The sequence below is a fragment of the Crotalus tigris genome, unplaced genomic scaffold (genome assembly GCF_016545835.1).
Source record: "Crotalus tigris isolate CLP2741 ecotype Arizona unplaced genomic scaffold, ASM1654583v1 scf7180000017625.6296891, whole genome shotgun sequence".
In the NCBI taxonomy this organism is placed as follows: domain Eukaryota; kingdom Metazoa; phylum Chordata; class Lepidosauria; order Squamata; family Viperidae; genus Crotalus; species Crotalus tigris.
The window spans coordinates 4,333,864-4,359,082 of NW_024096520.1; the positions used below are offsets into that span (position 1 = coordinate 4,333,864).

At 38.3% G+C, this 25,219-nt stretch overlaps 1 protein-coding gene and 1 long non-coding RNA gene across 2 annotated transcripts in view; one reads left to right on the plus strand and one right to left on the minus strand.

The window, feature by feature from the left end:
• CAMKV (CaM kinase like vesicle associated) overlaps nt 1-24,277 on the plus strand; it is a 66,334-nt gene extending 42,057 nt beyond the window's left edge. The window contains exons 2-11 of the mRNA XM_039333922.1: nt 11,570-11,678; nt 14,355-14,486; nt 15,412-15,486; nt 15,974-16,112; nt 16,847-16,967; nt 18,499-18,574; nt 18,852-18,988; nt 19,340-19,418; nt 19,729-19,816; nt 23,879-24,277. Of these exons, the coding sequence (XP_039189856.1) occupies nt 11,584-11,678; nt 14,355-14,486; nt 15,412-15,486; nt 15,974-16,112; nt 16,847-16,967; nt 18,499-18,574; nt 18,852-18,988; nt 19,340-19,418; nt 19,729-19,816; nt 23,879-24,235 (1,299 nt within the window). The 5' untranslated portion in view covers nt 11,570-11,583 and the 3' untranslated portion in view covers nt 24,236-24,277. The remainder of the gene's footprint in view (nt 1-11,569; nt 11,679-14,354; nt 14,487-15,411; nt 15,487-15,973; nt 16,113-16,846; nt 16,968-18,498; nt 18,575-18,851; nt 18,989-19,339; nt 19,419-19,728; nt 19,817-23,878) is intronic.
• On the minus strand, nt 193-24,383 carry LOC120303958. The gene is made up of 3 exons (XR_005555564.1): nt 24,270-24,383; nt 1,211-1,298; nt 193-299 (listed from the first exon to the last, which is right to left on the minus strand). It is a non-coding gene; the product is annotated as an uncharacterized LOC120303958 (long non-coding RNA).
• Between the last annotated feature and the right edge of the window lie 836 nt (nt 24,384-25,219).

Genomic DNA, 25,219 nt, shown 5'->3' on the forward strand with positions numbered 1-25,219 from the left:
GTTCAGTATAGACTTGCATTAACAACACCTTTTGCAGCTCTCACTGACATTGCTGTGTTTTTATTTTAATTCTTTCTATATTGGCAGATCAGCATGGGCCCATCATAGGAATTCATCACTGTTGTTCTCTATCTCTCTCAATATGGAAGTATTTTAAGGTTTGGCTGATTGCATTAAATGGCACTTAGAAAGACAAATACAAATAAGGTTTATTGTGAAAACATCCTACTGAATGGCATTTTTTTCAAATTGTTCCTTCTTTTTGATATTACACTATGACAACCGATGCAGTCTTCACTCTGTAGAAGAAAGGGTGGCAATGTGGAGTTATGGAGTCATAACTGCACAGACAGCATTGATAAGATAGAACCAATATATTATACTATCCCCATCAAAGTAGAATACCCGTGATTCTCTAGCTATTTCTGAATTTAAATTCCCAGCAACTCCAGTACCACATAGTCAACAGCAGGTGATATTATGAATAAGTTTCCCCAGCACTGATTTTCAGATATAGATATGCAATATGTACAGAATGGATATGGAAAATATCAAGGTTACAGAGATTGGTAGTGAAATATGGTGGGGGGAGCTGTCTCACAATAAAAATTATAATCAAAATTAACAGTGGAAAATGATCAAAATCATTTTAAGTTTCAAGTATTTCTAAAAAGGAAAAATATTAATTTGCTCAACAAAATTTTATACAGAAACTATTATTTTGCCTTGTCTTCTGCCATTACCCTTTGTGGGTTTGTTTCTAAGCAAGCAGGGTAGCATATAAATAAATACTTGAAGAATTGTAAATTGAAATCTTTTGCCACAATATTAATTTTTTTTAACTGTATTGTACTGGCAACTTTTCTCTCTTTTTTTGCAGATGGATTTGTGATTTGTGCCCAGAATTCCCAGTATTGAATATGCAATGCTCTGCTTATTGCTCTGAGGGATATATTGCCATAGTTTACTGCTGATTTTTCTTCCCAAACAACTTTTTATAGTTTGGGTAATTTGCATAATGTTTCCATATCCACAGATATCCAGTTTTAAAGCTTCTCAGAATCCATAAGTGCTGGTATGTGTATACTAATATGTTTTTACACAGAAGGATACTTTTTCAGTCTGGAATAACCTTCGTCTTTAATCCTGCCATTCCCCCCTCCCAATTGCATCTTTGGCAAGCATGGTTCTTGTGTAGCATGAACCTTACCTTTATTATTTTTATTCTTCCTGTGGATTCTTTCACAAACACTTCTTCCCTGAGGTGGTCCCAGATTACAAGCATTCTTCTCTGTTTCCTAGCAAGGAATTACAAATGAGACACATAAATACAATTTCAACAAGTCAATGAAGTTCTCCTTGCTTTTTTTTTTTTTTTTTTTTGGCCAATAGTTTGTATTACAGCGCCCTCTGGTGCCTTGAGGTTTTCTTTAGTCTTCTTGTGGCTTCACGGACACATCCACGGAATCTCCTTAGTAGCAAAATTTGCCATTGCTTTCTTTTAGGATTTATTTGGACTTCTGTTCTAGCCTTTAATCCTTTATGTCCTGTGCAAGTACTACCAAAGACCAACTTCCAAGTTCACATGAAGATGACCAGGAGTTGCCACTTGCTGAGGCAGGACACACTAATCATTACCGTATATAGGGCTGCATATAATATTCCATAGAGATTATATTTTTTAGAAAAGACAAAACGTAGCTGTACAATCCCCTTTATGGATTACCACCTCTGATTTTTTTTTCTGCTTAAAATCTGTTCCCTTCCCAGCAGTTTCCCTTGTATTTTTTCCCCTGTGTTTGGGAAATCAAGTGGAGATGTGGAATGAATTAAGCACTTCTCCCTCAGATGTTGACGCTCTGTTCAGACTGAAAATCCCCGACTAATTTGTAAATTGTTTCGGTATTGGATGGAATCTAAAATACATCTGAATTAGTATGAAATTTATCACAGTATCAGGATGGCAACTCTTAGAGTTCCCATAATATGATTTGTGTGCATCGTGGTGAGGTTTTGCTTGCCTTAACTACTAATTTGTTTTTTTATGTTATTATGTATCAGATAAAATATGGTAACTTGTGATTGAGATGTTTTGGTCACATTTTTAGGTCTAGCACTCAAGATATAAAAACAGGTAAAATATACCTGCAAGATGAATTAGAAAGCATCAAAAGACAGGAACATGCAGAATATGCTTAACATAATCCAGAGAGCTGAATAACAATCTGAGAAATAAAAAATCTGGATTTGGAACAACAAAGAATAAGAGAACTAACTGCAGCTCTAAAAACAAAAAGTTCCATAATCTAAGACACACAGGGTAAGAGTTATGTAGCCTTTTCTATAATCTAATCCAGACAGTGGTTAGATTCTGCATCATGCTGGGTTATAACATGATTTGTTTAACCTGTTGTGCAAATGCAGCATTTGGCAGAACACAGAACCATTTGAGACACAGAGACGATCTCTCCAGCCTCTCAGTGTAGTGCTATATTGCTTGATCTGTCTTTCTAATCTCAAATATAGCAATACTCCTATTACCAAAGCATAAATGTATTCAAAATTAATAAAATAAATTTGATAAAATAATATTCTATTCCAGCCCAATTTCTTTCAATATGTGTCATAAATATTTTGTATTTTGCCCCCAGCAACAAAAACGACTTTAAACATCATAAGCCATAACTGACTAGACTCACAAATATTAAGGCATAAATTGTGGTTTATAAATCACAAAGTATGAGTTTACATAATTCAGCAAAATAAGTCTTAATAAGGTGTATGAAATCAGTCAAAACAATTGGGATATGACATCTGTAACAAAAGCCACTAATCTATTTTTTAATGTTTGAGAGTAAGAGTCAGATGACCTATTGAATCAAGGTCTCCAAGGAGCAAATTGGAATCTACAATTGGGTACTGAGTGGGTTCTCATAATCTGTTAAACCACCCAAAAAAAGCTAAAATATGGTTTAAACTTGCAAGCTCAATATGATGTACAATACTCTTTACTGGTTAAAGCATATTGTATTGTAGGGCCTAGGGGGTGCAGTGACTCAGTGGTTAAAGACGCTGAGCTTGTCAGCTGGAATGTTGACAGCCCAAGATAGGAGCACTGCGCAATGGAGTGAGCTCCTGTTACTTGCCCCAGCAACTACCCATATAGCAGTTTGAAAGCATGCAAATGAGAGTAGATAAATAGGTACCACTTAGGTGGGAAGGTAACAGCATTCATGTACTTTGGCATATAATCATGCTGACCACATGACCACAGAAATGTCTTTGGAAAACACTGGCTCCCTCAGCTAAGAAACTAAGGTGATCACCACCCCCTAGAGTTGGACATGACTGGATAGGGAAAACCCTTACCTTTATCTTTGTGACAGAGCTAATTATGCCTTATCACTGAAGACCACAATCTTTGGCATCTGTGCTCACCTCTTCCTTCCTAATGTGTTTCTGATTTGGTGCAAACCAGATTGCTGCTTTATTCAAAGGCAGCAGGCATGCCATACAAAGCACATTATTTGAAGTAACATCAGTAACACAAATTCAGAATTCACTTCTGAGAGTTGAAGGGAAAGGAATTATCTATCTTAAAATATTGCTTCAGGACCCAGACATATCAGAGCTCCAAAGTTTCAGCAACTCTCCTGAACAATCAAGGACAGACTTGCCATTCATCTTGGACACATTGGTGATCCTATGCAGAAATTACTAGGCATCATTTGTGGAAAAATGTTCTCTGAATGGGAATGGAGAGAAAAAATATATTTGGTCAGAATTTTAAAGTTTTTTCATATTGCTGATCCGCTTTTTTTTTTCATTAGCTAGCATAATACAATCTTTTGCATTATCTGGGCTTTGTACTGTACTAAATTTCTTGGAACTGCAAATTTTGCATCTGAGTGCACATTTAATCTAATAAAATTCTGGCAAGCAGCATTATCTGCTAGAAATTGGTATACTGAGTCAACTCTTTTTCCAAGGGCAAACCTAGGATACAAACTATCTCTTTTCATTTCTGGATAAAATACTAAAGAGTTGAAATGCAAAGCTTGGACTCAGTATAAGGGTTTGGGTTCAGACTCTAAATGATGTTCTGAATCAGATGAACTGGATGAAGGAAACTAGCTGTTCATAATGTAGTGTAGATAGTGATGATCCTGGACAATCAAAAGAGAGATCAAGAAATTGGGTGCCATTCTGGAGGCCTGAGTTAGTGGGGTCAAATGAAGAAAGGTTCAAGATAATACTATTACAATTATCTGGAGGAACGTTGTCCATGGGGTCGCGATGGGTCGGACACGACTTCGCAATTAACAACAACAACAATGCCATGAGTTATGACATTAGATGTCATGACAGAGCTACCAAACTGATATCAGTGTGATGTCACAGTTGGTTATAGGCACCACTGCTTGGAGATAAAAGTAGTATATACATTTAATATTTTCCTTGGCTTCCTTCAACTAGCTAATGACATCTGAGATAACTAGCAGGCTTTTGCCAGACTTTGTTCCCTCAAAAACATAGAAGAGATCAACTATTTTGTCAATGGATGCTGTTTTGACAATATGATATAAACAAAGTGACAACAAATAGTGACAACAAAAATTCTTGGAAGATATTTACATTTTAACTTGTGAATTCCAGAGTCATTGGGAGCTATGTGACATATAAATTTACCATTATGATTGTTTGCATAGTTAGCCACAGATTTAGACTGGATTTGATATTTTTTATCAAATATCCATTTATTAAACATTCTCAAGGTTTTGGGATAGACAGATGTTGTTTGAGGGTGTTAAAGGTATTGCTGCAGGATGTAAACTATTCCAAGTTAAAGCTGCCTCTTGCAATTGACTGATAGCAGTTTTGTCAATGCTGTTGGTGCTCAAGTGGTGCTCCAGATTTTTGAGATTGCACTCTTGTTATTTCCATAGGGCACCTCGATTCCTTAAGTTTTCGTTATTTTCTCCTGCTGATGGTAAGAGTGGCACATTTATCCAATCCAAACTCCATTGCAATGTCTTGGCTGTATATACGGATAGTACTGAGCAGCAATTCTATTTCAGATGACATTTTTCCATATCAGATCACCCCTGTAAAGGAGGTGGGATAGTCTGGCCAATGCTTTTGATGTTTGATAGCCATGGCCTGTCTTGTACAGTACTGTTGACAGAGGAATTGATGCAGTGAGAAACAGTAGTGGTGATAGTGAGTCTCCTTGAAAGATTCCTCTCTTTATATTAACCTCTCCTCATCTATCACCCACTGACCAGCAACCATGTCTTCTATTGCACCACTGAGTTTTGTACAATAAGTTTCTGTTGTTTTTACTGACTCCTATTATTTCTAGGCATTTGATTATCCAAACATGTGGCTGGGAGTCAAATGCCTTGAAGCTACCTTCAAGTTGGTCTTCCTTCTCTTGCGGTTTTCAAAAATCATCTTGTCAATTAGGAGCTGCTGTTCTGTGCCTCTGCTGTTCAAGCAGTTTCTTTCTGCTCAGATGGAAAAAAATTATTTTCAAGTAGATAATGTTGGACTGCGTCAGTTACCACACCAGTTAGTAATTTGAAAGTTGTTGATAAGCAGGTAATTGCCCTGCACTTGCCTCGTGCTACCCTTTTTGTTGGATCTTTCATTATCAAGTAGGTTTTGCCAAATGAGTGAGTGTAGACAAGTCAGATATTTCAACCAAAAACCATGCAGTTCATTTCCTGGTGTGACCAATTCTCAATCTTTCTTGCCTCTTTCTTCACCATTTCTGCTGTTATTACTAGTTCTTTCATTTCAACTTCTTTTTTTATTCTTATCCACCTTCTTTACCCAAGCTACACTCTTGTTGTATTTCTTTGGGTTATCCCATAGTGCACCCAGAACTGCACTGATTCTTCTTTGTCAGGTGTTGACTGGCAGTCAACATTACAGTCTCTCCATTAATAGATCGGTAGATTTTTTTTTCTTATTGAATTAAAATTAGAGATTCTGCCTATAGTGTGCGATTCAGGCTTCATATCCACTGATCTTCTTGGCTACAAGTGTTATTTGCTACTTTGTATTTCTAGTATTTCCTTAATCTCCCTTGTTTCTAGTTGATATTTCTTGATCAAGTATTGTTTGATCTTCTTGTTCTTCAGCTTCTTTTCTTTCACCTATTCTAGTTTGCTTGCATCTGATATTATCATGTTTATTTTCCAAAGTCTCCAGTTATGTTATAGGTATAAAACCACTGGTGTAATCAATTTTTCTGTAACACATGAATCAGAGAGACTAAGTGCATCTGACTCCCAATGTTGGAATTCCATAGTAAACTGGATGTGGGTCAGTAAGCTGAATCCTGTTTATAGAAGCACAGTTAAATCTTCTCAAATCTAGAACTACTGTTAGTACAGATTGCAGCAGTTAAACTACTGACTGGGATAATGTCTCTAGACATAAATTATAACTCTTCCAAAAGCTATGCATTAATTGGCAGTCTGTTCTTACACAGATTCATGATGTTGAAATTAATATACAAAGCCCTAAACAACTTGGCATAAGACAATGACTCTATTTACACCCACTTCCCAGACCATAAGAACTTAACAGGAGGCCCAGCCTTCTATGTCACAGCTTGCTGATCTCCTTCTGTGAAAGATCCAGAAGCTGGCTTTCTCTGAGGAACAACTTTGAGTTGGGAAAGACTTCTTCTTTATAGTATGCCAAGCCCCAACAATTTACTTTAAGCATCTTTTTAAAAGCCCAGTTTTGGCCTTGCTTGGATCCGAAATCATCTTGAGGTTTTTATCTGATAAATCATTTGAATTTAGCTTTTTCTTTATTTTATTCTTTTGGTTGGTTGGTTGGTTTTAGAATGAACTACAGATTTTGCAAACAAGGGATATAATGCTACTAATTCCCAAGATGCCATTCGTTGTAAAACAGCTACATGCCAACTTATCACAATACTAAGTCCTGTTCTAAGAGAGGAGGAGAACCCCACACAAAAGGGAAGAAAAAGAAAAACTGGCAACTTTATTACACACTCTTTGTACATACACCAGAAACTTTTCAAGAACTCAACAAATAGCACTGGTACAATCCAATCTGTACTGTCCACTATATTTCTCTAAAAGAAAATATAGATATACAGGTATTCCTCAGCCACAATGGCATCCCAAATTTCTGTTGCTAGGCAAGTGAGTTGTGCTCCATTTTCCAACATTTTTGCCACAGTTGTTAAGCAAATCACTGCAGTTGTTAAGTGAATCGTGCAGTTGTTAAATTTGGCTTCGGCCATGGACTTTGCTTGTTAGAAGCCACCTGGGAAAGTTGCAAATGGTAATAACATGACTCTGAGACAGTGCAACTGTATCACAAATACATGCCAGTTGTCAAATACCTGAATTTTAATCAGGTGACCACTGGGATGCTTCAACAATCATGTGAAAACCGGTCACTAATCACTTTTTTAAGTGCTATTGTAATTTTGAATGGTCACTAAATGAACGATTTATACTAGAGCACTGTAACATGTGTAACAAACCATCCTGCCCCCAAAGCAGATCTAACAATACTGGGTTACCTTATAGCAATATATCTTTAAAAAAAAAGCTGACCTGTTTTTTTACATGGAAACAATTACTACCCATCAGGGAAGAGTTTTAGAAAAAAATATGTACAAGACTCTTCCTGCTCCAGGCAGCATACATGTCAGTCGAGGTTAGGACTACTCATTAATTGGCTTAATGTGGCCCCAGGCTGCAAATTCTATCCCCCCCCCTCATTTTAGATCATCTTACTTTATAGTTAATAGGGCAGAAGGATAAGATGCACTCCAAGATAATGTGGCAAAGTAATAGGGCAGAACTTTGATCACCTCTACTTTATGAGATGTTATTTTTGTGACTGTTCGGGGAATTGCCACTGAGCTAGGACGCCTGCAACACATTCCCGATGGCATTTCAGGCCAATTATGGGAAAAGTCACAAGCCTGATTATAATATTCTTAGTCGTGAGATTTTTCAGCTTGCTTTGCCTTGCCTGGCTGTGTTGGTTTTCTTTCTCCCGTCAAAAGGGCTAGCTGCAATTTTCTAAAAAGGGACATAAGATTCTGATTAGTTTTAAAACTTTTTTAAAGCAGGAAAACTAAATTTGTCAAGCCCCAATTTTAATTGATAGGAATGCAATCCCTAATATTTCTGTTCATAACATTGTAGTGTGATGTGCTTGTGATCAATTATGCATGTTAAAAAAAAGTGCTAATGATACACCTGTCATTGCTGTGTGACACCTGAGAAAGCAGCTGCCTGATGAGTAATCCCAGTCTTGACCTAGGTCCTAAAATATGTCACCTGAATACAATTTTCCCCTCTCAAATTAGCTTTCCAAAATTCCTAGAGGCATAGTAAGAAGTGGCCTTCTATATAACAAAAAGAGTTTAATTGTGACCTCCTCACTGCCTGCCCAAGGTGTTATTTTGTGCAAAAGGAATAATGCCTACTGTACTTGGAAATAGTTCTATTCGTGTCAGCTCTAAGTAGGAAAAAAAGAAAAAAAATGTGCATGTTATGTGTAAATTATGAGATATTCTGCATATATATTTTGAGTGTCTACTGTTGGATGCAATCTTAAATTTCAGTTCAACCTCCATGAACTTAATGGGGCTTTTGAAGTGTTACTTATAGGCTGTGCTATAATTCACTCATTGCCCACTGAAAGCCTGAACCTGTAGTCATGATTAATTTGGTGCACTGAATTCAATGGTACTAGACTTCAGATCTTAACCCTGATCTCCTCTGTATGCTTATCAATGGGAGGGAAGATAATTACCAATCCTGTCACCCAAATCCTTGCATGCAAACTTTTGCTAAGTTTATTGGACAATCTTGCAAACTAGGGTCTATGGGAATTCTCATGCTTTGGATTTAATTTTAGTCTTCTCAAAACACTGTTTTACTATGAGAAGTTGAAGAACACCACTTCCCCGAACAAACAGTGACTTTTGCATACAGAAATGTACCTAAATTATTATTAATAATGTTCATTGAAGAGCCAATTTGGCGTAGTGGTTAAAGCACCATGCTAGAAACCAGAAGACTAATGCATGAGGTCTAGTCCCGTTTTAGGCATAAAATCTGTTGTGTGATTTTTGGGGGGCTAGTTACTTTCTCTCTCCCAGGCCTAGGAAGGAGGCAAGGGGAAACCTTTCAGAAACATTCGGCAATAAAGCTGAAGGGACTAGTCAACGCAGTCACAAGGAGCTTATTAACATTTATTGCTGATTTCAAGCCTCTTATGGGCTTTTTGAGTAAAAACGAAAAAGTGATTTATGGTTTTGATTATTAGACAGGATAGCTTACAGAAAGAAGAAGAATATGATGTAACTTGAGAGAGAGAGAGAGAGAGAGAGAGAGAGAGAGAGAGAGAGAGAGAGGTTAAAATATACAGTATTTGTACTTAGAACTGCTGTAAAAATATCAGAAGCCACTTCTTTATACCTTTTTCTCTGCTGTTTCTTTCACTTGTTTTCATCTTCTTGTTTCTTCTGCTTTTTCTTTGATTTCTTTTTTCTTCTTCGCTTTCTATTACCTTTCTATTGTCAGTTTTTACCTTCTTGTTTAAATGTTCAACAAAAATTATACATGCAAAAAAAGAGAACTGAAAAAGTGCCTGTAGTATATTGATCAAAAATGTTGTTCTGAATTTTTTTATAGAAAATCAGATTTTAAAAAATTAAATATAGTTTAAAAAATAAATATTATTCATGCCAGATATTTTGAGTTTAATTCATCTCATCAATTCTCCCAGGTGCAGACAGTGCATGTTATAGGTTTGCTCACCGGAAGAATCTATCCGTCCATCCGTCTGTCTAATCCAGGGGTAGGCAACCTTGGCTCTTTTATGACTCATAGAGTTCAACTCCCAGTCATAAAAGAGCCAAGGTTGCCTACCCCTGGACTAATCTTTATGGCTGCCCAGTGACTCTGGGCAGCTTGGATATAAAACAATGTACAGTATATATAAACAATCATTACAAAAATGAAAACTCAGTATTAAAAGTTAAATATTATAAAAATAAAATATAGAAACCCCAACAGAAAAAGAATGAGTATATCCACCTCAGGAGTAAAGCCATCTACACATAGCTCCACTTCCCTGAGACCCTTAAGCCTTGGAACATAGCCAGGACTTAAGAGACTTCCGGAACATCAGGAGGGATGAAACTAACCTAATGTTGGGGAGTGCCAGGGCAGAGGATGCTTCATAAGGCAGGTGCCATGGCAGAGAAGGCCCACTTCCTGGGATCCATTAAATATAAGTTCCTGGCAGAGGGAATCCTCTCTACCCGATCTGATAGAGCAGGCTGATCAGGGAAAGGTGGTCCCTCAGATAATCTCGTGCCATGAAGGGCTTTAAAGATTAAACCCAGCATCTTGAATTTTATCTAGATGCAAACTTGCAGCTCAGGGAGCAGAAGTGTAACATACTCTATTCTAGAAGTACACATAATTGCCTATACTGTTGCATTTTGCTCTAGCTGAAGTTTCCAGATACTCTTCGAATGCAACCCCATGTTGAGCACATTACAGTAATCCAATCTGGAGGTGACTGAGGCAAGAATGATTGTGAGCAGAGCCTGCTGATCAAGAAATGGGTGCAACTGGCACACAACACAAAACTGAGCAAAGACCCTCCTAGCCATGGCTGCCACCTGCTCTTTGAGCAGGAGTCGAGAGTCTAGGACGACCCTCAGATTATGCACCTGGTCTGCTGGGGCAGCACAGCCCCATAAAAAAACAGTTGGCTCCAAAACCCAAAGCCACTCAGTCTTCTCAGACAGCTGAAGCCTGTTGTTCCCTATCAGACCCCATAGGTAGATAAGATGTTCACAATATTGCTTAATTATTAAACTAAATTAAATTACACTCCATCTCATGTTACTAAACTTCAGTTCCCCAACAATCTCAGCCAGGATGGACAACACTGATGATGGACAGCAAGGAGCTGTAGTTCAGCAACCACTTTTTTGTGATGGTTTATACTCTCTGACATAGCTATCTGGAGAATGGTGAAAAAAGCCAACATATTCTCAAAATTTAGTTTAGCAGGCTATGCATGCCAGCTAAACTAAAAAAAAAAAAATCTCTGTAATGTTGTCTTATTGAGGATCTCCTTTTTGATAATGTTGACAGCATGTACGTTTTCCAGCAATACCATTTGTGATCTGAGATTTATAATTATCATTCTAAATGGGGCTGCCTCCCTAACTTTTATAAAGACATTACAGTATGGCAGGTTTTTGTTTTCATTCAGTTTTGAATCATCTTCAACATTAAATCTCTTTCACTGGAGCTTGGACAGTGGGTCAATCTTTTCATGGACAAATGCTTCCCAGCCTGTCACTGCAAACCACATCTGAGCATATGTGACTGTCTAACTGCACCTGCTCACATTCAGCTTGCTCAGTGATGCAGTGGTGAGTGGCTCTCCCTAGTTGCCCAGTCAAGATCCTGAAGTGCTTCAAATTATCTGTATTCATGAATGATGACTCAGAGTCTTCCATGCACTTATTTTTCAGTATCAGGCTTGGCAATGCCGTTTGGATGTGTTACCTTGGGAGATAAGAAGGATTATAACCAGCCATCTGAGGTGACTGACAGATATGACCTGGGACAGGTAATCAAAACGTAAGTGTTCTACTATTCTATGCAGTTTTCATAAATTTCCCGGAATGGTGTGCTGCTACTCTCCGCAATGTTCTTAAAGAACGATGGAGAAATTGGTTGATAATGCAATGTTAGTGACGTTGGATAAAGTTTAGACTAGCAAGCACTACTATTATATTTCAGGAATAAGAAAATAATATAATGGTTATCAGGTTTTATACTTATATTTAACCACCAGGGATCCAAATGACAATTTAGAAAACAGATGGACAGAGTCACAATCTCTCTTCTGTGCCAAAAAGAAAGCTGTGGTCACACATTTCAGACGACTCAAACATCCCTTCCCTGTCAGTAGACTCACCTATGTACAGGCAACGAACCACAGAGAATGCCAGTACCTTTGCCACATAATTGTTCTCTGTACTTCTCCCCTAACTGAAAGCTAGCAGGAAATCATGTCACCCTAAATCTTACTGGGTAAAAAGAGGGTTGTGGGCACCAGAGATCCAGTCCTTGTCACAGCCAAAAGAAGAATAAAGGGCAGCAAAGAAGCCAGGCACTAGACTGAATGGGACATTCCTTCAGAAGAATGGCAGAACCAACTTGAGTCCCAAGACTGCTGGAATCGAAATGACTTTGGGGCTACCTCTCCATGCACATCAAAATGCCCTTTATGGACAACATGCAGCACTTTAAAGGAGGATAGTAGGGAAAACACCATTTCTAGATTGCAGCACATTAAGCTTTCCTCAGCCTACCTCAGATGCTGGAGAAGATACGGTGAGACACATGCAGATACACACTCAGGAAACAATTAGTGGGGTGCCCTCATGCTAAGTAGGAGGCTGTGTGTTTGGCTGGGTCTGTCATGCACAAGTATGCTTTAATCTTCCCAACCATGCAAAGGACCTGGGAACCTGGGTCTTCCCCCCCCCCCCACTTACAGCCTTTTTCTTTTTTTTACAACCCAATGTAATGTTAATAAGAGGTTCAGGATTTTTGCTTATTCATCTGTCTGTCAGTGGGATACCTCTCCAAAATTCAAAAACAGGACAAGATGTGTTGGGAAAAACTAGCAAAAAAAAGTTTAAAAATGGCCTGCAATGAGCAGCTGTGAAGAAAATTATTTTTAAAAAAAATCCATCCAATACATCCTTATGGACAAGTAGTTGGGCAGCAGCTCGTAATGTTTTTAGCTATTCCATTCTAAGCACTTCTCTCTCATCTTCCTGGTAATGTGACCTAGAGCAGAGATTATGCTGCCAGCCTCATTCACACAAGCTATATACTGTATAGTACATAGTTTCTAAGAGAAAGACAGGCAGGCAGGCAGGCAGACATGCACACGCGCGCACACACAAGAGAGAGAGAGAGAGGGAGGGAGGGATGGGTTACTTGATTACACAGAAGAAAATGCAAATATTTCCTATAGTCACTGCTGGTAAAAGGGTTGGAAATAATTCCCTAAATCGTTCCTTATTTATTTATTTATTTATTTATAAAATTTATAAGCTGCCCCACTCTCAGAGGACTCTGGGCGGCTAACAATAAAAACACATAAAACATAACAAAACAAACAGTACAAGAACAGGGGTCAGATTTTATAAACCCCAGGCCTGCCGGAAAAGCCAGGTCTTAAGCAGCTTATGGAAAACCAACAGGGTGGGAGCAGTCCTAATCTCTGGGGGGAGCTGATTCCAAGACGTGGGCGCCATCACAGAGAAAGCCCTCCTCCGCGGCCCCGCCAAATGGCACTGCTTGGCTGACAGGACCTGAAGGAGGCCCAGCCTATGGGATCTAACTGGACGAAGGCGGTCTCACAAATAGCCTGGCCCTGAGCCATATAGGGCTTTAAAGGTAATAAAGGTAATCTTTGTATGTTTTACCTATCTTGTTTCATTTTTTTCCCCCTTGGAGCAAGATTTTAAAAAACACAGAAATGCAACTGGAGTAGGCACCACCGTGAATGAACTCAGAGGATGGTTTTACCTACTCCTTTCTGCAATTTGTCACACATGTTCTGTGTGGCTGGAAAGCAGTATGAAAGCTACAGAGGAGGTAGAGATGCTTTGAGGGGGTGATCTCTTATGAGTCTCATCTCAGGAGTGAAGAGAGTTAACTAACTCCCTGATTACTAGCTTATTTAACAGAGTGTTAGTTGAGTGAGGGGATTTAGTTTAGTCTGAAACAGGACAGGACCCTCTGAGGGCTAAATCTAACCCTCTCTTAAGTTAGTAAATCTATTTAGGTTAGAACATAGGGGTGGCGCTCTTCCCCTTCCCCTGAATTCCATTCCCCCCTCATCTTTTGTTTTATATCTTGTTGTCAAGAAGTGACACAATTGGCGAAATTAAAATACATGTAAATGCAAATACAGAATCATGGGAGACAGGGCTAAATTTAAAGGTCACCCGAAATTTGCAAATAATAAGTACTTTAGCAAACACATTTATAATGTTGTATATGTGTAATACATATAACGGACAAGTATTTTTTTTCCTCTGCTTTTCCTATCCTTCCACAGTACTCCCCTTGTGGTCAATCCTCAGTCGATATGTACTTAATAATAGTTTTGTATCCTCCGTCTCTTTTGGGGAAGTGGATGATTCATAAAGTTAAGCTATTTACCGTCTCTGCTGCACAATTGTGTTGCTTCAGCGAATGGATGTAATTTAAAGATGGATGTTCTTTTCCTAGAGAGGAGTTTTGTGAGATATTCCGTGCCAAAGAGAAATCGACAGGCAAGCTTTATACTTGCAAGAAGTTTCTGAAAAGAGATGGGCGCAAAGTGCGAAAGGCAGCCAAGAATGAGATCATCATCCTGAAGATGTGAGTGGAGAAGGTTGATTCCAATAGATCCCAGAATCTATGCTTCCCTAGCTACTTTATTGCTACGCTTGCTTAGTCCTTGAAGCCACAAATGTTCAATTTAATTCTTTGCCCAAATGGAATGCAGCTACAGTTAACTCTAATAGTTATTCAGGAACAATGATTGTATCTATCTTCAAGGTTCAGTTAAAGTGCCAGCCACCTGTCCCTGAGCCAGCCAAAACCGCATCAGCAGAATATATATACTGTCCTATACTGTCAATTCATATCCTGCCTCTCTCCTGCTTCCCCCCAGATGGTGGCATCCTGATTTTGGGTGCATAAGGCATGTTCACCACTGATCAGAACCCTTGGCCTTGCTATTCATCCCCATTCTAAACATCCCCATGAAGAAACACATTCACCTTAGCATAAGAGAAATACTAGTTCACACAATGTAACAATTCAGAATAGATGTTGATAAACTGAGAATTCCAAAAACAAATGCACAGATGAGAAAAATGCTTGAAAGCTAATACTATAAAGCAGAATTAAAGGAACTGACATGCTCCGGAAAGGATTAAATATAAAATATACTTTTCAGAAAGGGGAAACAGTTTCTGCAGGGATCAGAGGGAAAGGGGGGAATGTCAGGCTGATGAAAGTAGCATTGCAACATCACAATGCAAGGCCCATTCATTTTGCATATGATAAAAGCAACAGAATTCTACAGTATTCATTGTATCCATTAATAATGGAACAAGTTGTATGGCTTCAGCTATGCCAAAACAGATTTAGGTGAGAGATAACATCCTAATTAAAATGCAGTAAATGAATACAAGGTGACTTGACAGGTTTCTTCAGAAGACTCAGCAGATATCTGACTTTGGCTTTACGTTTCTGCCTGACAGTAGACCCTCAAAGTAGCTTTTCTCTTTTCCTGCAGGGTAAAGCATCCCAACATTCTACAACTGGTGGATGTATATGTTACCCGGAAGGAGTATTTCCTCTTCTTGGAGCTGTAAGTAGGTGTTGCATGGATCTAAACTCCTAAAATGATCTATTGGGTTCTCTTCTCATGCTGTCAGGGCCTTAGGATTATGATGCTAAGACTTGCTCTTCCCCCCCCCCCCATCCCAAAATACAGCATGGTTTCTTGGACACTTATCAGAAACACCTTAAATGTTCATGACACCATCTAGAAGGGGAAGGAAGGACCTTCCTTCTCGTTATATTATAATTTCTTTTTACTGCAGGAAAAATCCATAACTCAGTAGTGCTATTTTGGTTTTCTCTGGTTCAATCCCTGGCATCTTTACAGTAAATAATGCTGGGAAAGATTCTATTGTGATGACAATTAACATGTACCAAATCAGATGGATTCAGACAAAGGACCGCTGTTTTGTTTCACTCTTTATTGTAAGCTTAATTTGTAATACTTGTTTGCATTAACTAGTATCTTGGTAATCCAATTTCCCTCTTGTTTTTGTCCATTCTCTCATTTATAGGGCCACCGGTCGAGAGGTATTTGATTGGATCTTGGACCAAGGGTATTACTCTGAGCGTGACACCAGTAATGTCATCAGGCAGGTCTTGGAGGCTGTAGCATACCTGCATTCACTGAAGATCGTACATAGGAATCTCAAGGCAAGTCGGATCATCATCCTCTAGCCCCGTGGTGGCGAACCTATGGCACGGGTGCCACAGATGGCACACAGAGCCCTCTCTGAGGCCACGCACACCATCGCCCCAATCCTAGGCCTTCAGCTGGGTTTTAGGCCTCTGCCACCGTGTGCAAAAAAAAAATAAAGGTTCAATCAATCAATTCCAACTTCTTGCGAGAAAAAAAGATCTCGCAAAGTTGGAATTGATTGATTGAACTTTTTAGTCCCACCAGTCTGCCGTTACCACTGCACCCACGCCCACCCAATGGGCCACGCCCACCCGGCACCCAACGATACATAAGTGGGTTTTGGGTTGCAGTTTGGGCACTCAGTCTCTAAAAGGTTCGCCATCACTGCTCTAGCCTGTATCTCTTGGTGGTGGTATATTCATGGCTCATGTACTCTTCCTTCCATTTATAAATTGATTTCAGCAATTACAATGGCTTCTTTTGCTCCTTCCCCCCCCCCCAGACTTTAGAAGGACATCCTATATATGATGCTATATATACATAGTTGAAGGGATGGATAGAAACATCCATTTCAAATATTATGCCTTTTACTTTTGCCAGAAGCTTGAAGTGATTGTGTAGACGTATAAGCATACATGTAAACTAACACATATGTCTAGAAGGGAATAATGCTCCCGTTCAGCAGTTTTATCCTCTTTACTTCATTCTTTCATCCATATATTCATTCTCTTTTCAACCGTTTCTGCAGCTAGAAAATTTAGTATATTACAACCGCTTGAAGAACTCTAAGATTGTGATCAGTGACTTTCACCTAGCCAAGCTAGAGAATGGACTCATCAAAGAACCTTGTGGAACTCCTGAATATCTAGGTAAGAAACGGCACAGCAATTAGGGCAACATTATAATGAATAAACTATAGGAACCGAAAATAACATTCCAATATCTAGTAATAGACTTATTTCAATCAGATGCCTATAAAAACTCATAAGCATAAAACTCCTTCCCTGTTATTAGTCTATAGAAATTTACATATATGTATTAACTTCTGCCTTGCTGCTTGGTCACAAGTTCCCCATTTTTGCCACAGATATTTTGTGCGGAGAGGAAAAACACTAATCTTTGATATTGTTGCATACCAGTGACAAGCACTGTGGTCCCTACAGATTCTTTCAGTGGGAATGGAGCCTATGACACAAAGATACTGCTCTAAATATGGTTGATTCAGTGCAAATGATATTTTTCAACATAGGGAGCAACTTTCAAATATTCCAAACCATTCTGCACAGAGATTTGCGTATATGTTATGCAGTGGTGGGATTCAAATATGTGAACAACTGGTTCTCTGTGTGGAAGCTGCTTCCAGAAGTCCATTCTGGGCCTGGGCAACAAAAAAATTAGCTCCCAGTTCTGCCGAAGTGGTGCGAACTGGCTGAATCCCACCCCTGATGTTATGGTTCAATTATATACACTCTAAATGTGCAATTTGTAAGCTGTAAAAAAGGGAGAGAGGATTTGAGTGCAAATGACTCCTAACATGGATTTTAAATGTTTCTGAAATAATTAACTGCTTAAGGACATAATTTTACCTCTATATCAGAATTCCATCTCTGTCCCACATAATAATTATATATGGAAACGTAAGATACCACTAAGGAAGATTTTAAGATGAGATGAGATGAGATGAGATGAGATGAGAAGAGAAGAGAAAAGAAGAGAAGAGAAGAGAAGAGAAGAGAAGAGAACTTTTATTGTCATTTTTATACTGCGGGCACAACAGCACATATCAAAAATGAAATTTAGTTGCCCGCTCTCAAAGTGAAACACATACATGACACACACCTAAACATACTATGAACAACATATGTATAGACCCACATCCCTACATATACGTAGCAAATAAATATTAAATATTGTCCATCTTGAATATATAACGGAAGGAGGAAGCTTGAGAGTTTGCAAGGTTAATGCTGTATGGAATGAAACTATGGCTGAATCTGGATGTTCTGCTTCGGATACCACGAAGCCTCCTCCCAGAAGGTAACAAGGAAAGCAGGTCGTGAAGAGGATGTGTAGTGTCCCAGATAATCTTGCGGACCCTGCTCAAGCAGCGCTTCTGTGCTGGATGGGAGGGAGGGAACTGCCAATGATCTTTTTGGCCATTCTCACCACTCTCTGCACCGCCTTCCTATCTGAAGCAGCGATACATTCATTCTATAATTCCTCACAATAACATTTTGAAATAGAATTATGTTAGATTTAGCAGCATTCTGTATTTAGCTCTGCCAAGATAAATTTCCTGAAATGTTGTCTACTGATATTGTCATTGTAATGTGTAATGTGTTCAGAGAAACATATGCCTGCCCTGTGGATAGTCCTGATCTTCTACAATTGTCCTTTCAGCACCTGAAGTGGTGGGGCGCCAACGATATGGGCGGCCTGTGGACTGCTGGGCTATTGGTGTGATCATGTATATTCTGTAAGTAAAGAGGGATCATATTGATGACTGGGAGAGAAAGGAGGGAGGTGCAAACATAAAACAGAATGAACATCAGGGGAAAAATATGGCTGCAGAAAAAGCAGTAGAAAGTTCCTATGAAAGGATTATATAAGTCTGCCAGTGAGTTGTATTGGAATGTGTTGGAATTGCAGTTTTTAGAATTACCAACCAGCAGCTGCATTGACCATGCTGGCTGGGAATTGGAAAAGGAATATTCAGAGGTATTCTAATCTGCACTCCTATTTCTGTGCTGTAGCTTGTCGGGAAACCCACCTTTCTATGAGGAAATGGATGAGGATGACTATGAGAACCATGACAAGAACCTATTTCGCAAGATCTTGGCTGGAGACTATGAATTTGATCCTCCTTATTGGGATGATATCTCACAGGCAGGTAAGGCTGTGAAAATGGTGGAGGCAAGAAAAATAGGTTGCACGTTGTAACCCAAAATGTTAAGGGCAAATACAAGGCTGAGCTGAGATTGCACCTTCTGGATTATAATTTCCAATACTCCCAAGTCACTAACTTTCTGGCAATTTTTAACAAAAAGATTGTGACCCTCAAGGCTGTTTTTATATACAAGAGAAGTCAGTCCTACTAAATTAGCTGTGTAGTATCTCTTTTGTGCTGAAAGACACACATTATTTTTTTATGAACTGGTAATCCTTTCAGAATTTCTGTATTGCAAAATCTTTACTTCGACTGATGCCATTGAAAAGTCATTTTCCTCCTTTTTTTCTTTAGCTAAAGACCTAGTAGCCCGTCTGATGGAGGTGGATCAAGACCAGAGAATTACAGCAGAAGAAGCTATCTCTCATGAATGGTGAGAACCCTATAGTTGCTCCATAAGGAAAAAAGAGCTCTAATACAGAAGATACACAATGCCAAGAAAGATGAACAGGGACATTATAAAGTGCCACTTCTCCATGTTCAAAAGGAACAGCTCAAGATGTTCGGATTTCGTAACATTTACAATGTGAATTGTTTTGTACTGAGAGCAGGATAATTGCTGCCTCTAGCCTTCCCATTGGGGAGCTACAATCTAGGCCAGTAAGCAAAGCAAGACATTTAGACTAAGAAGGGCTATGATGAAGTGATATAACTGGCTGATTTTTTTTTTCTTTCGTCCCTAGGATTTCTGGCAATGCAGCTTCAGACAAGAATATAAAAGATGGCGTATGTGCTCAGATTGAAAAGAACTTTGCCAGAGCAAAATGGAAGGTAATGTATTGCTAGAAAAGGCCGTCTCTTGCAAGGCTTATGACAGTTTCACTCTGAATTTGAGGAAATGCATCCAGAACCTTTTCTTTCAGTCTCTATAAAAATCCTTGTGTTGGTTTTCTTTCAGAGGGCTAAATCTAGATGAAAGAATTAGAGTTCGCCACAGATAAATCAGAAATCAAAATAAGTTTGTCCGTTTCTCACAATACTTATAATAGCCGAACAATACAGGTCATCCTCGACTTACAACAGTTCATTTAGTGACTGTTTGAAGTTACAGCAGTGCTGAAAAAAAAACCTTATGTTTTTCACACTTACAACCATTGCAGCTTCCCTACAATCGTGTGATCAAAATTCAGATATTTGGCAATTGGTTCATATTTATGATGCCTGCAATGTCCGGTGATGTCATGTGATCCCCTTTTGCAACCTTTGAATAAGCAAAGTCAATGGGGAAGCCATATTCAGTTAACAACCATGTTACTATAGTAAATTAACAAATACATTGGTTCATTTAATAATTGTGGCAAGAAAGATTGTAAAATGGAGCAAAGCTCACTTAACAAATGTTTTGCTTAGCAAAATAAATTTTGGGCTCAATTGTGATCATAAGTTGAGGACTATCTGTAGTGTGATAATGTTTAATGGAAAACTATACTTGCTTGATTAGCTGGCAATGCCTAACTGACTTTGGATGAACTTGAAAAAGTAAGCAGGGTCAACCCTCCTTATGATCTGATCGGAAACTATTAAGAAATACCAGGTTTGAACCAATGGTGGGATTCAAATATGTGAACAACCGGTTCTCCGTGTGGATGCTGCTTCCTGAAGCCTGTTCTGGGCCTGGGCAACAAAAATTTAGCTACCAGTTCTACCGAACTGGTGTGAACTGGCTGAATGCCACCACTGGTTTGAACCCTGCTGAAAAGGATCTACACCTAGGATATTTTGCAAGTGCAGCTCTACAACTTTTTCCACAGCCTGCTGCAGAAAGAGAAGGTTAGAGAATACTGTGTCTGGAAAATCTGGATGTTATGGTTCCAATCTATTAGGTTCAAGAATGCTGGAATCTTGGAAACCCAGTCAGCTACAAAGCTTGCTAAGTGGCTTGAACTAATTATTACTTCATTATTAACTAATTAGTTAATTAACTAATGGTATTCTCAGGAGTCTTCTCCAACATCAAAGTTCAAAAGCATCAATACTCTTTCTAACACTATTAGAATATTACAGGAAAAAACATTGCCTGCTTTATTCCATATAGGCATGCCATGGCATCTGAATATTTCTTCGTTATTACCCTACCAAGTTCTAATCTGTGATATATTTCTTGCTTATTTATTTAACCCTAAAAAGGAGAAGTTATCCACTATTTCAGTTGCTTCATTGTCATTCTAAGGATGGTTGCTTTATCTGCAGTCATTAATCTAGTCTTTTTTATGTTTATTCTTAACCTCATTTTTTTCACTGTGCTCCTTGACTTTCATTAGAGCTTGCAAATCATTTGTATGTTAGGCTATTGCCATAGTATCTTCAACATAACACAAAATATTGATGTTTCTTCCTCCAGTTTTAAAAACCATACAGTATTTAACATTTTCTTTACCAATCCAGAGCCCATCTAGTTTGCTTTGTTTTATCAGGAATATGGCTTCCTGTGATACTGTGATAATAGATGTTCTAGAGTTCCCATTTTCCTAAGGATTTTCCACAGCATTACATAGTTTACACCATCAGTGGCCTTTCTAGAGACTTCTAAGGTCCCTTCCAACTCTTTTTTTTATTAAAGAGTTTTATAAATTTTACAGAAAATAAAAGACAATACAAAAACAAAAAACAACATATACAAATAAAAACAAACATTACCCAACAAAACCCCCCTTCCCCCACCCCTACCCAAACCCCCCCTTCCCCCCCCCAGGGCCTCCCAGAGCAGAATATAGGCTTAATTAAAAAAAGTTAAAAAAAATTATATTTATAAAAAAAAGAATATAAAATAGAAAATATATATATATATAAAGTTAAAAATTATGAAAAAACTATATAGTATTTTTATATCAAATTTAAATTGTATGAATTTTATCCATTTATCCCAAACAGCAAGAAATTTCTCTTGCGTTTGACCCTTTAAGAAAGCCGAAATCTTTGCCATTTCCGCCAAATGAGACACTTTAAGAAACCATTCCTGCAATGTAGGCAAAGATTCCTTCTTCCAATATTGTCCTACTAACAGCCTCGCAGCTGTAATCAAATTTAACATCAATATAACCTCCTTTGTATCACAATCAATAACTATACCTAACAAAAATAATTGTGGAGTAAATTTTACCCTCCTTTTAAAAATTCTCTGGATATTCCACCATATCTTAATCCAGAATGCTTTTATCTCTCTGCACGACCACCAAATATGATAATAAGTAGCGTCCATACAACCACATCTCCAACATTTAGGTTGTAAGTCAGGGTACATAAAAGACATTTTTTGTGGATCAAGGTGCCATCTATAAAACATTTTATAAAAATTCTCCCTTAAGTTCTGTGCTTGTGTAAATTTGACATTTCTCACCCAAATAGTTTCCCAGGTGTCCAATGGAACTGGCTCACCAAAATTCTGCGCCCATCTAATGTCCCTTCCAACTCTTGTTATTCTGTTATTCTATAAACCAGTGTTTCCCAAACTTGACAATTTTAAGGCATGAGGACTTCAACTCCCAGAATTCCACGTGCCTTAAAATTGTCAAGTTTGGGAAACACTGCTATAAACAACGAGGCACATATTCATTTTTGAGAAATATGCTTTTAATTTCTCAATTGAGTGGGCATCAGCAATAACATTTCTTTATTATTTTTCTAAAGCTATCTCAAATACCCAGCATCTCTCTTTCCATGTAATTGATGTTGGATAATCCTGAGAATTTATGCTTATGGTTCATGTTTCCACTTTCCAGCTTCAGATTTTGTGGGTTTTTTTTTTTAATGGCAACCTCAGCCATTCATATAAGCTGAAGACGTTAATCTAAAAGAATCATAAAATACCAGCTGTATTCTGGAAAATTCTCAGTTCTTCTTCAATAGTATGTTGAGTACCACCCTATCTGAAGGGCCCATTAATCAGCATTACATCAACAAGCCCTTTATCATGTCTACCCATGTGGTTTCCTTGGTAAAATACAGCAATCATTTAGTTTTGCCTTCTCCCGTGATTATTATCCACATTTTAATTGTTTTCCTCTGTTATCACATTAAAATTAAAAATAAAAATTACAACCTGCTGAGGAATACATCCAAGGTTTTCAGGAATCATATGTAATTCTGGGGTCTACTTTCCTTTATTCTTTTAAAGAAATCATTCATATTTTATATCAATTCATTAACCACTGGAATAATTTCTGAAGAGAATTTCCCCTGGAAATTACTGATATCATAGTCATTGTACAAAACTTTCTAAAATAAATTGCTTCTCATCTAAATGGCATGAATATATTGATAGAACATTTTAATTAATCTGGTAGTGATAAGATACTAATACTTTTTATATTACAAATATGCATTTAAGTATTTTATAGTAATTGCATGTTCCATATACATTTATTTCTCACTAAGCATTGTTTGATTTTTTATTAACCTCAATAAATCAATGTCTTTAATCCCTCTATTAATATTAATTTTCCTGTCTCGTTCCTTTATGGTTTAAAAAACAGTATCTAAAAACTTAAATTGAATGACAGCCATAAATTGCAATTTCTAAAGACTGCTAGTTGGATTAATCATCATCAGATAAAGTACAAATCATGATACATTAGCTGTACCTTGTTATTTGCTTTCTGATGCTTTTACCCATGAAGATCAATTATAGATCCATTCTTTTCTCAAGTGTTTATCTGCAGTCACGGACTCTGAAGCACATTTAAAAATAAAATGTGGAACTTCCAGTGTGAATACATCAAGGTTACTTTTTTAAAAATGTCAAGAGATCTGTACGATTGTGTATTCTGAGCTGGGGTTATGAAACATTAAGGAGACATTAGATCTCAAAACCATCTTTCTCTTGGCAACCCACAGAAAGCTGTCCGAGTGACCACAATGATGAAGAGACTCCGAGCGCCAGATCACACAGATGCAGCCAAGCCAACCCTTCCCACTGCTGCCACAACAGATAGTGCTGCTACAACACAGCCCAACAACACCATGCAGGCTAAACCTGAAGCAGATAACACAGCTCCAACAACTGAAGCTGCCCTGATGGCCACAATGATATCAGCCCCTGCAGAAGGAAACCCAGAGGGAAAAACATCCACAGCTTCAGCAACTAAAGCAGAAACATCAACAATGACATCAGCAGATCCAGCAACATGCAACGGGGAAGGAACCACTGCCCCCAGTGCCACCCCCGAGTCCTGGAATGAGGAGACTGGCTGAATCAGAGAGGTGCCAAGCAAGGGCAGGATTGTACCTCTCTGTGTTGTATCTCTCTTGTAAATAATCACCAGCATGGTCCCTCCAAGTGTCCTGGCTTCCCAGTCATTCCCTCTGTCTGTGGCTGTCAGTTTGTCTCACTCTGTGTTTCTCCAGCAGAGTTTCTATTTTTTATGTGACACAGTCCAGAGTGACCCTGATGGGCTCCAATAAACAGAGGCTGTGGAGGCACAAACACTGCATGAATTTCTTTCGTTTCTCTCCATCCCTTGTCCTTTTCTTCTCTTGCTTTCTTTTTCATTAGTGGATTTTATTTGTTTTGTAAGTACAACCATCCTAAAGGTACTTTTATTTCTTTTATGCATTCCTGAGACCACTTTCAAGACTGCCAGACATTCCCTCAGTCAGTCAGTCAGTCACTCACTCACTCACTCATTATTCAATTTCTCCACTCTTTGAGCATCACTAGAAGCTGAGGCAAGCAGATGAAACACAGAAACCACATTATACAGCTGACCTATCTGATATACCATAGGGACATAGTAAATCAAAATCCTTGCAAAACTGCTAATTTTAATTGAGTATTACATAAGTCCATACAATACCATAATTACTCGGTACGTAGAGTTTGTATGTTCAGCTGCTATTTAGAACTTCTGCTGTATTTTTATGCTCTCTCTCTTTCCCTGTGTATGTGTGTCTCTGTGTGTATGTTTTGTGTTTGTGTGTGTGAGAGAGAGAGGGGGGGGGAGAGGGAGAGAGAGAGAGAGAGAGAGACAGACAGACAGACAGACAGACAGACAGACAGACAGAAAGTTTTCATAGATTATTTGAATCTTTTCCTGTGGACAGATGAAATGTTTAAATATTACTTATGAGTAGGCTGAGGTAATGCAGATGAAAGACAGTTATGATATTACTTTAGATTTACTACCTAAGGAATCAGGATAAGCAGTTATGTTGCATGATTATAGATTATGTAAATCT